The following is a 12578-nucleotide window of genomic DNA, read 5'->3' as shown; positions in this document are numbered from 1 at the left end:
AAAACCCAAAACAGGGCGCGGAGGAGGGGGACCCGAGAATCAACAAACAGCTCTTACCATATAAACCACAGCAGCAAGGTTGTCCATCTAAAATGGGGTGTGAAGAGGTCCCTCATTTTGCCTCGGTCTTCCTGTTTCAAGACAAAGAATACCATTTACTCTCTTCCCCCGCGGATGTCTGGGCACCGGTTGGTAGCCTGAGACCAGTGGATACCTGAGGCTGGGAGGGGGGTTTCTGGTGGGCTGGACACTCACGTTCCGGGAACCCGGGACTCAGATCCACGGCACTCAGCCCCCCAGCCCAGGGAGGCCTCCAGCCAGGACTCAGCAATGTCCAGAGGTGGAGACATTCCACACCCCACCCCAACCTGGAATCCTGGAGCCGGGAAGCAGGCCCCTGAGGCTTGGCCCATCTGAGGCCTCTCGGGCGATCCCATGGACCAGGGAGCAAACAACCAGTCCAAGATGCCGCCCGCCATTTCACACCCTCCCCACCCAAAGCCAGCTCTAGGTCAAGGTGACAAAAATTTATGTGCTGAAAATCAGTTCACCAAAAGCCAACTTGCCAAAAGACCAATTAGCTAAATGACTCACTTGCCAATTTTATATAATTTATTAATTTATCAAATCTTTGCTTTACAATGTTCTATTTTAAAACATATATTCGGGGGGGGGGAGGGATAAATCGGGAGATTGGGATTGACACATACACACTACTATATATAAAATAGATAACTAATAAGGACCTACTATATAGCACAGGGAACTACTCAATACTCTGTAATGGCCTATATGGGAAAAGAATCTAAAAAATAGTGTATATATGTATATGTATAACTGATTCAGTTTGCTGTACACCTGAAACTAACACAACATTGTAAATCCATTATACTCCAATAAAAATTTTTTAAAAAGCATCAACAAGAAAAATAATTTAAAAATATGTTCTATGACTGGGATTATCTTCTTAGATTATTTAATGAACATATTATTCTTAGCAGTTTGAGAGTGCTCACTTATTTAAACATGCTAAAAGTTTTTTTAAAAAGATTATGGGGCTTCCCTGGTGGCGCAGTGGTTGAGAATCTGCCTGCTAATGCAGGGGACACGGGTTCGAGCCCATGGTCTGGGAAGATCCCACATGCCGCGGAGCAACTGGGCCCGTGAGCCACAACTACTGAGCCTGCGCGTCTGGAGCCTGTGCTCCGCAACGGGAGGGGCCGCGATAGTGAGAGGCCCACGCACCGCGATGAAGAGTGGCCCCCACTCGCCACAACTGGAGAAAGCCCCTCGCACAGAAACGAAGACCCAACACAGCCAAAAATAAATAAATAAATAATAATTTAAAAGATTATGGGTTATAGGTGGTTTAATCTACCCATGAATATTGTCTTGTGAACAAAAATATTTTGTAATATATTCTTGAATAAAAAGACTACTCATTAATATGCTTATTGAATATATTTGAGCATGTTTGTATTTATTGACTATACTTTAGAATAGATTCATTCATTAATATACTAATGAATTCATTAATATAGTATTGCGGGATATATTATATGTGTTAATATAAACACAGGAAAAATATATTCCTATGTATTGATATATGTATTAGCATATACATAGGAAAAATCTATTCCTATTTACTAAATATATTCAAAAAGAATAATCCTTAAAACACGTTTTTGGTAAACTGATACATGGCAAGAAAATTGGCTTTTGGAGAGTGGTCTGCTTTCTGGAAAATCCTTCTCTTCTCTTTTTGGTGATGGGGGTTCACCACCTTCTTGGAGCCTTCCTGGACCTGAGAGAAACTCTCTCTCTGGGCCTGGCTGCTCCTGGCTGCATCAGCTATGCACCTGCCCCAGTGACCTCCATAAAGCAACAACAACAACAACAACAAAAACAGGCCCCGCTGCTGGGTACCCTGGAACACAGAGAGGCCCCTGCGGCAGCAGCTCCTTTCCAAAGAGAAGCCCACGACTGGAGCATCCAGGCTTGCCACTGTCACTTTGCAACACACATTTGAAATCACTGTATGCTTTCTCCATCCGGAGCATCTTCCCACAGGAGGGACAGGGGAGAATGCAGTCCCTCCCCAAAGGCAACTAAATGAGCCTCCTGCACCCCAGACTCTCTGGGATGCCCCCCTACCCCAACCCTGTGCTTCCCAAAGCAGATTTGGGGTATGTCTCCTGGTTTCTATGTTGTCAGACCCTGCCTAGCACTTCCTCTCAATCTGGTGAAATTCCATTCAGTTCTTTTTGCCTAATATAGAAACAATCAGAAAAATGATATTATTTTTTAAAAAATAGGGCTTCCCTGGTGGCGCAGTGGTTAAGAATCCGCCTGCCAATGCAGGAGACATGGGTTCAAGTTCCCTGGTCTGGGAAGATCCCACATGCCGCGGAGCAACTAAGCCCGTGCGCCACAACTACTGAGCCCGCGTGCCACAACTACGGAAGCCTGCAGACCTAGAGCCTGTGCTCCGCAGCAAGAGAAGCCACCGCAATGAGAAGCCCGCGCACCACAACGAAGAGTAGCCTCCGCTCGCCACAACTACAGAAAGCCGCTGCAGCAACAAAGGACCCAACGCAGCCAAAAGTAAATAATAATAATAAACTTATAAATAATAATAATGATAATTTCCTCGTAGGGTCTGTTGTTTGCTTAAGGGTATTTGTGATGTTTCTCTAAGCCACGTGGCTGATTCTTGAGGGCAGGGACTGCAGCCTTTAATCTGGCTCCCTTCTCCCCACTTGCACCTGCAGTAAGTGCTCATCAATTTGTAGTGTGGTGGATTCCCTGATGGTGTTGCCTGGGGAGCGGTGCACCATCCATTAAGGATGTCTACACAGGGGCGGTTTGGTCTTGGATCTAAGTCTATCGTGGCACTTTCTAATGTGATTTTATTGTCAAGCCTTTGCCGATCAATCACATTTGCTAAGCAGACTTCATGGGTGTTGAAAGATGAAACTGAAGCAGGAGTAGTTACGGGACCCATTATGGGACATTATATTGCATTTCTCTAATCACTTCTCCAGGTGGTACTTTTAGGACTTGGCAGTGAAAATACACAGACTGAGGTTGCCAAATTCCTCTTTGCAGATCCTGCCCACTGCACCCCTCACCCACTCACATGCACATGCTCCCAGCACGTGCAGCAACATGCACAGTCAGTCCGCCAGGCACTGAACCTGTCTGGAGATGATGAGTTCCCCGAGGGCATGGGGGCTCCGTTTCTGTGGCTATCCTCTTTAAGGTGGCGATGGCCTTTTCCTGGTTTCCGGAACCAGCACATCATACCTTGCACTCTCTGGCGCCACTATGAGGACAGGAGACCGAGATGTGGCCTAGTTAGGGCAGAACAGAATGCTCGGGTCACAGCCATACACTCTCATTGTGTGTGGAGTCCCTAAGGCCGGAGGCTCTGGGGCCAGAAGCCTGGCTTCAAATCCTGGCACTGCCATTGATTATAATGGCTCTGTGACCTTGAGCAATAACTTGACCTCCTCTGTGCCTCCATTTCCTCATCTATAAAATGGGGATAATAATAGAACCTCCCCTCTTAGGGTTGTTGAGAGGATTAATGGATAATCAGACAAAGTGCCTTAGCACAAGTGCCCGGAATGGGTTAATATATCTGTTCCTGTTGCCGTTGCTATTACTGTAATTTGGTGCTGCTTAGTTGCAGGTGACAGCTGAATTAAATTAAGACTGCCACCAAAAAAGAAAAAAAGTCCACCACTCTCACCATCATCATCATTATCCCTATCTCTCAAGAAACTACACCTCACCTGTGTTTAGAATCGTCTTGCAAACTCAGTCTAAGAGACAGAAAGAAATCAGAAAGACCTTTAGGCCTACTAGAGTCCCAAACCCAAGTGACTAGATAGAGATCTCTCCATAAAACAAAGCAACAGCAATCTGTGAAATGAGAGAGTATGAGACTTGGAGTCAGAAGATTTGGTTCAAATGAGTTCTACTGTTTATTTGCTGTGTGTCTTTTGACAAGTCAATCAACCTTTCTGGGCCTCAGTTTCCTCATCAGTAAAATGAGAAAATAGCAGAGATTGCTAGCATCCATTAAAATTCATGCTTCCCTTTCCATAGTATAGAGTTGTCCTTGGATATGGCTGCCCAGCCAGAAACTACATTTCCCAGCACCTCTTGCATCTAGGCATGGCCATGTGACAAGCTTTCACCAATGGCACGAGAGCAGAATATTCCTGGCCAAGTTATTTAAGTATACATCTCTACCTGCCCTTCTTCAGTCTACATGTAGAAGATTCCAAAGCCCTAGACAGTGGCAGAGCTACAAGCTGGAAGGAACCCTGGGTCCAGAATCACACTTGTCAAATAGAAGCACCCATTCTGGACTGTTCTGTGAGTGAGAAATAAACTCCTATTGTGCTAAGTTACTGAATGTGTAGGCTTTATTTGTTACAGCAGCTGGTATCATCCTAACTAATATAGGGGTTCATCATAGTCCTACCTCCTGTGGTTATTGGGAGGAATAAATATGATAATGCATATAAAGAGCCTGGCATAGGGCCTGCTACACTGTTATGCTAAGTAATTATTAATACCTATTGTCATTACCAGTAATTATTATGTTATTTATCATAGATGAGACCTACCTCCCTACAGGCTTATTTTGGGGCCCACTGGCTGTAAAGCATTTCATGGATGTGGTCTTCACATGAAATGATAAACGTGTGGTCTGATCTCGCTGTGTGTGGGGGGGTAGTTTATGCAGAGATGAGACGGAGGGCTCATTTGAGCCCTTGGACCCAGCCATGCCTGAAGCCAGATATTTAATATTCTATCATATGTCTCTTTCACTCAAGCCAGTTTGAACTGGGTTTTGTCACTTGCAACTTAAGAATCCCAACTATTCCAAATACACTCACCTTAAGTGTAGCTCTTGTAGTGCGGGGAGAGGGAGCAAGGTATCCCCCATCCCCTTGATATCTCCCTCAAGAATATCCCAGCAGTGTCTGCCTGGAGGAAACCCAACACCCCATACTGGGCCCACCCCAGGCCCTGTTCCTTCGTCTCATTTCCTGATTAAAAGAAATAATCTTAAAAGTGGCTTTGGTGCCCTCCTCCACACCCTCCCCACCAAAATATAATGAACGGCAGGAGACCAAGTAACAAAGGCTGAGATGTCTTAAAGGATACCTACAAAACACAGAACAGCAAAGAGGAGGAGTGGGACAGCCGAGAGGATGAGCAGCCAACGCCAGCCCAGGCTGGGCATCACAAACACAGCCAGGACAACCTCGAACACTGTCCCGATGGCCCAGAACACCTGGCATGGGAGAATGGGGGTCAGTAATGGGGCAGCATTGGTCAACACAGTGAGCGATTTCAGGATCATTGTAGACAACGTTATCCGTGTGGGTAAGGGGGTCCTTGGGGGTCAGGAAAGTCAGAATGGCCATCACTTTTCCTGTGGCTCATATGGTTGGGCCAGGGCCTCCATGTTGTCTATCTCCTGAGGGTACCATCCACACTGTATATTTGCATGGTGCCCACTGGAGTGTGCAATGTGGCAGCTCTGGTTAAGGAGATCAATATGATCAATACTGTGTGAGGCCAGTAGAGTAGTGGACACATTGGTTTTTGTCTACTCACATCCATCTCCCTTGCCCAGCAGTGCCCCGGTATCCTTTATCAGAATTGTCTCTCCCCTGTGGGGCTGAATATCTTCTGTCTGCTTCTCTGAATCACATTCCATCCTTTTCCACCTTGCTCTTTGTATGGACTGCATCCACAGTCCCCCTGTCCTCTGGCTTCACATTGGGTGCAGCCAATGGGGAGCCCCACAGGAGATGGGGAGGAAAGAGGGATTGGGTGCGTATTCCTCTGGCTTCTTCTCTGCAGGGTGGTCATGGGCTGGCTGCATCCCTTGGCTGAAGGTCACAGCTCCTTTCCAAGAGCCTCTGCCATACAACTCTCTCTTTCTCTCTCACTCTCTCTCTGGGCTGCTAATTACTCTCTCCCTTTGCCCCTTCAGGGACCTTATAATAGTCCCTTATGAAACCCTCTTCAGCCAAAGCAATCTTGAGGGAAAATATGAGCTGGAGGAATCAGACCCCTGACTTCAGACTATACTACAAAGCTACAGTCATCAAGACAATATGGTAGTGGCACAAAACAGAAATATAGATCAATGGAACAGGATAGAAACCCTGAGATAAAGCCACACACCTATGGTTAACTAATCTATGACAAAGGAGGCAAGGATGTACAATGGAGAAAAGACAGTCTCTTCAATAAGTGGTGCTGGGAAAACTGGACAGCTACATGTAAAAGAATGAAATTAGAACAGTCCCTAACACCATACACAAAAATAAACTCAAAATGGATTAAACACCTAAATGTAAGACTGGACACTATAAAACTCTTAGAGGAAAATATAGGAAGAACACTCTTTGACATAAATCACAGCAAGATCTTTTTTGACCCACCTCCTAGAATAATGGAAATAAAAACAAAAATAAACAAATGGAACCTCATGAAACTTAAAAGCTTTTGCTTCAAAGCAAAAGCAAACTATAAACCGCAAAGGAAACTATAAACAAGACGAAAAGACAACCCTCAGAATGGGAGAAAATATTTGCAAACAAATCAATGGACAAAGGATTAATCTCCAAAATATATAAACAGCTCATACAGCTCAATATTAAAAAAACAACCAACCCAATCAAAAAATGGGCAGAAGACCTAAACAGACATTTCTCCAAAGAAGACATACAGATGGCCAAGAGGCACATGAAAAGCTGCTCAACATCACTAATTATTAGAGAAATGCAAATCAAAACTACAATGAGGTATCACTTCACACTGGTTAGAATGGGCATCATCAGAAAATGTACAAACAACAAATGCTGGAGAGGGTGTGGAGAAAAGGGAACCCTCTTGACTGTTGGTGGGAATGGAAACTGATACAGCCACAATGGAGAACAGCATGGAGGTTCCTTAAAAAACTAAACATAGAATTACCATATGACCCAGCAATCCCACTCCTGGGATATACCCAGAGAAAACCATAATTCAAAAAGACACATGCACCCCAATGTTCATTGCAGCACTATTGACAATAGCCAGGTCATGGAAGCAACCTAAATGCCCATCGACAGACGAATGGATAAAGAAGATGTGTCACATATATACAATGGAATATTACTCAGCCATAAAGAGGAACAAAATTGGGTCATTTGTAGAAATGAGGATGGACCTAGACACTGTCATACAGAGTGAAGTAACTCAGAAAGAGAAAAACAATTATCATATATTAACGCATACATGTGAAATCTAGAAAAATGCTACAGATGAACCAGTTTGCAAGGCAGAAACAGAGACAGAGATATAGAGAACAAACGTATGGACACCAAGGGGGGAAAGCGGGGGTGGTGGTGGGGGGATGAATGGGGAGATTGGGATTGACATATTATACACCAACATGTATAAAATAGATAACTAATAAGAACATGGTGTATAAAAAATTAAATTAAATTAAAAAAAAAAAAGAAAAGAAACCCTCTTCAAATTATCCTAATGTGAGTATGTTGTTTCCTGCTGCAACCCTGAGTCTACAACTATTGTCCATTCCAAAACATCGTCCTTCATCTTCTCCATCTGGGAGCCCCCAGGAGCCTTCCTAAATCCCCTTTTGCTTAAAGTAACCACAGTCCATTTCAATTGCTGACAACCAGAGGGACAGTCAAAATGGCTAACAATTTATAGCACTGACCAATCAGAGTGGACACCATACAGTATTGGCCAATCAGAATGAACCCTGGTCACACACCTCCCCCAACCCTCACCAGACTTTAGTTGCTGCATCATGGGGAGTTCTAGGGAGTCCTTAGAAAGGACAGGGTGTCAGGCAATGAGGGCCAGTCAGGGTTCAGGATCAGCTGGCAGATGCACTTCAATATTTAAACTGGTTCATCCACACCAGTGTGGACCAGCTGACTACCACCCTGATTGGTCAGGGGTAGACACAGTCAGGATGGTTAAGTTGGGCTGTGGGGTCAGTGTGATCAATACTGTCATGTAATCATGGTGATTAGGGACAGTTGTGACTGTGGACCTCAGTGTCCAGCAGGGACAAATAATACTGCCACTGCATGGAGGAGGGCTGTTGGGCAGCTATGTATTTGCCCTGAGATCTTCCAGATCATGGTTGGAAAATGGGTCACAGGACCCTGGCAGAGGGAGGGCTTGAGAGGGACTGGATGGTCCAAGAGAGTTTTAAGGCAGCCTACTCGCCACAGATGTGGCCATGAATGGCGATCTCACACAAGACACGAGTCAATCTAGTGCAGGGGCAGGAGTTTGGTCCACTCAAGCTACAATGTTCAGCACCAACTTTCAGATAAAAGTCATTTCTAGTTCAGGAAGGACATACTACCTGCCGGCTACCATTTTTTTCAGGGATGGTAGATTGAATTTCTTGTCAATGGAAGAATTTATCTATATTGCAAACAACCATGTTGAAATCAACATAAATGATCCATTAAATCCTTGCATAATGGATCGTTATATTTTTCTTAAACTCCTTTTCCTTCTCCTATGGCTTCAAGACACCTGGGAATCTCCTGCTCAGAGACTGAGTAATATCCAGAATCCCAGACCATCCTCCTTACCTCAATCAGCAAATACACTTAGCTCTGGCTTTCATGGGAAGGAACAACTCAGCATAGAGCGTCACCCTGGGAATGCAAAAGACAGAGAGGGCGTTAAGGTCGGGACTGAGTGGGAAGATTGCTATGGTTTTCTGGATTTCTCGGCCAACTTTCCTCCAAGGGTGGTCTGTGGACCACTTAGATCAGGATTTCTGGGGATGATGGCTAAATATGCAGATCCCCAGGGTCCATACCAGACCTTCAGAAACAGACTCTCAGGGGTGGGGTCCTGGCATCAGCATTTTTAACCAACTTCCCCCCCGCCACCCCATATGATTCTCAAATTTAGTACCTACTCTCATTGAGCATTCCCCCAAACCCAGTAAATGTAGGTGAAAAAAGAGTGGTGGGATGATGGGCAACTTCAATCTAGAACCATTCCTTAGATTTTCCCTATCACTCAAGTCCTGAATAGTCTTGGAGTAGAGGCCTTTCATATGGCAGGATGCCGCTCATCCCGGGTCCATCTGATGTCTCCTTGTGACTAGACTCAGCCCATGTCTTCTTGGCAAGAACCTCACAGAAATGATGCTGAACTCTTCCCAGTGCCTCACACTGGGGACATGACATCAAGTAGTCCCATCATTGGTGACATTAACTTTCATGACCAAGTCAAGTTTTCTGATAGATATTTCCATCCTAAAGTTATCAATTTTCCATTTGTGATTAAGAAGTACTTTATGGGGGAACATTCAGAGATTATGTCAATATCCTGCTCCCCATAGAACCTCTACTCACCAGCTTTAGCATTCCATCTTTTGACTATTTCTGCCTGAATCAACCACCACTATGATGATGTTGTATTTATTATTTCCATAACTCCTTCTACATTTATTGGTTGACATTCTACTGTAAGGAAGAGCTTTCTTTTCTCCTGCCTCATCCATCTATCCATCCATCTATCTATCTACCTACCCACCTATCCATTCATTTCATCAATATGGACTTGTGGATTCCTGTTTTATTCAATGGGTTGTAATCCATTACTGCCTTTATTATTTTGATGCTCAGACTGTCCCAGATCTGGTCAGTGGAAGCCCTTTCAAGCTGATTCCTATGTCTTTTTGACATGTCTCCATCATTCCTTGAGCTCTTTCTTACTTTCTTGTACAAAAAGATGTCCAGGCTCATCTAGTACTTTCTTTGCCCCAACCATGGGTCAGTCATTTTTCTAGAAGTCCTGGTTCCTTTTGGCAGAGGATGGTGTTTAGAAACCAAGATCTGAGTGCTCAGTGTGCTCATGCTATGGGGGTTTCCATTGCTTCTAGGCCCTCCCAGTGGACACAGCTAAGAGATCTACCATCTATCTATCTATCTGTCTATCTATCTATTATCTATTCATCCATCCTTTCTCTGGGTGTCTCTATTTCTCACACTCTCTCTCTTCCCACATGCACACCATACATCTATATCTATTTCTATATCTATCTGTGTATATGTATTTTTAAAAACAATGAGTTCATACTGATACTTTCAATACCAGTCCAACACTTTAGGATTCTTTCTAACCTTTAAATTTCCATTTTTGTAATTTTCTTTTCCAACATTGAGAATTCCCTGTCTCATTATCCTCAAAATATTTCTCATCTGCTCAATCAATTCACTTGTTTACTCAATGTAACCAATGTCTCAACCATATTGGCTGCCTCCTCCATCTACCTCCACATCCTCCTCCCCTCCCTTTCACTTGCTCAGCTAATGGGCACGCTGGGAAAAAAAGGAAACTTCTAAACTACTCCCCATGCTCCCTTCCACTGTGCTAGGAAGATAAGCCCTTCTCTTTCCCCTCATCTCCCACCTAAGCCAGACAACCGAGCTGCTAGATGACCTCATGTTACTTACACTCTTGGCTCCTCATAAGGGAGGAGGGGTAGAGGGAGGCTTATTTCCATTAACCCTTTTGAGGCAGATGGTGCATCTAGATCTCCTGGGATCTCTTTACTAGATCATGGGGCCCACCTACCAGATGCTGCTTCTAACAGCTCCTACCTGCAACCCTCTCTTAGGCTTGCTTTTGAGTAATTGGAGTTGCCTCACCCCAGAGATATCTGGGAGTTATGCCCTTTCTCTCCAGGGCAGGCTGAAGACTAGTGTTGGGTACAAAAGGCTCATTCCCTGCCTCAAGGTGGGACAGACCCTATGAGACAATGAATACTCCAGAGCTCCCTATGGGATCAAGCTGAGTCTAGATGTCACCTGAAACCATATCCTTGCTTAATTTCTTCCCTTCAGCTTTCTTGCCTCTTTCCCTCTTATACAGGCTCCTCCGTAGAGCATTCCCTGAATAAATTACCTGTACAAAAAATCTCTGCCTCAGTCCATCTGCTTCTATGAAACCCAACCCATGACACCTTTCCCTGCAAAGCATCTATCTTTTTAAATGTTGGCCTCAGCAATACCATTAAGATTTAGAAATAGTTCTATCACTGGTAAAAGTCTTTCTTGGGGTTATGATAAAAGATGCCTCTGTCCAGAGAAGGGAGAATTCTCAGGAGCCTCAGAGGGATAGCTAGGGCTTTAGTAGTTCAGATATACTCTATGTAGAGAAAGCATGGAGAAAAAGTCAATGTCATTTAGTCTTACTTCGCAGTGCGTTTTAGTAAATCCTCTCTCTCTGTTTTGGCGTTCTGTCTCTCTCTTTCTCTCTCTCTTTTCTTCATCTCTTTCTGTCTCTCTGTTTGAACCCCTATCTGAGATCATATTCAAGAATTTTGAACCCTATTTTTATTGACTTTATAAATAGTATTTCCATGCCATTTTAAATCCTCTTATACACATATATTCTATCATATTCATGAACCATATTTTCCTTAATAATAGCTACCTTTTATTGAGGATCTACTATGTGCCCAAACATTCTTCTAGATATTGTACATGAATTATCTCACTCAATAAATGCTGCAAGTCAATGGGGTAGGTAATTATAATTCCCATTGTGTGTGTGTATCTTTAATCCCTATTTTCCTCTTTATATCTGTGTCAGATAAGTTGTTATTTGACCAGGATCACGTAGCTAGTAAGTTGGTAGGTAGAAGAGTCAAAATTTTAACCTAGGTCTGTCTATATTATGCAGCCCATCACTCGCTTCCCTATTTGGGTGGTTTCACAATTATAAACAATACTTCAATAAGCATCTTTCGTCTTAAATCTTTGTTTGAATGTGGATTCCTTAGGGTAGATTCCTGTAAAAGAATTTGAGTCAAAGGGTACACATTTTAAGGCTTTTGATATATATCACCAAAGTGGTTCCTAAAAGAGTTGTTCCAATTTATAGTCCTACAAGTGCCTCTCTCAACAAAAACCATGAGGAATTTCATTCACTCAGCTCTGAGAATGGAGACCAATTGCAGTGGTTGTAAAAGATTACAGTGATTACCGTGAATGACTTTGAAATTTTATTCTATTCTCCAAATGGTGTGCTTATATTATTTTAAGAACATCAATACTGATAATAAAATAAGAAGCATGTTTACATTTTCCCCACCAAATTAAAATCAAATTACTAACCATGAAAAAAATGTGCAGTAGCATATTCTAAGGGCAAAGCTAATCCTGTCCTTAGATGTCAAAGATTTGTTTTTATAATGAACTTACAACATGTAGTCTTTTTTTCTTTTTTAGGCACAGAATTAGTATATGAACGCATTCTCATTGTAAATAATTTAGCAGTATGCAAGAATACAGAGTGTATGATGAATCTTCCTCTTCCTCCTCACCCGTTTCCATTCCCCTTCCCCAAAGCCATGACTAATAGCAGTTTGCTTTGCAACCTTCCAGCCCCTTTTCTATGTAAATGAATATATAAATTTAAAACTGAATAGACATTTTTCCAAAGAAGACATAACGGATGGCAACAGGTGCATGAAAAGACGTTCAACA

The 12578-nt window shown here is 43.3% G+C and overlaps 1 protein-coding gene across 1 annotated transcript in view; it reads right to left on the bottom strand.

Annotated features, from left to right (window-relative positions):
* The window catches only part of LOC118880101 (SV2 related protein), an 84246-nt gene that overhangs the window by 25963 nt on the left and 45705 nt on the right, over nucleotides 1-12578 (bottom strand). Inside the window, 6 exon segments of the mRNA XM_036823482.1 lie at nucleotides 58-131; nucleotides 3198-3222; nucleotides 3224-3291; nucleotides 3294-3325; nucleotides 5185-5330; nucleotides 8676-8726. Of these exon segments, the coding sequence (XP_036679377.1) occupies nucleotides 58-131; nucleotides 3198-3222; nucleotides 3224-3291; nucleotides 3294-3325; nucleotides 5185-5330; nucleotides 8676-8726 (396 nt within the window).

This window comes from Balaenoptera musculus, chromosome 14 (genome assembly GCF_009873245.2).
Source record: "Balaenoptera musculus isolate JJ_BM4_2016_0621 chromosome 14, mBalMus1.pri.v3, whole genome shotgun sequence".
Lineage (NCBI taxonomy): Eukaryota > Metazoa > Chordata > Mammalia > Artiodactyla > Balaenopteridae > Balaenoptera > Balaenoptera musculus.
The sequence above is the reverse complement of the archived record's forward strand: the minus strand, read 5'-3'. Positions and strand labels throughout refer to the sequence as shown.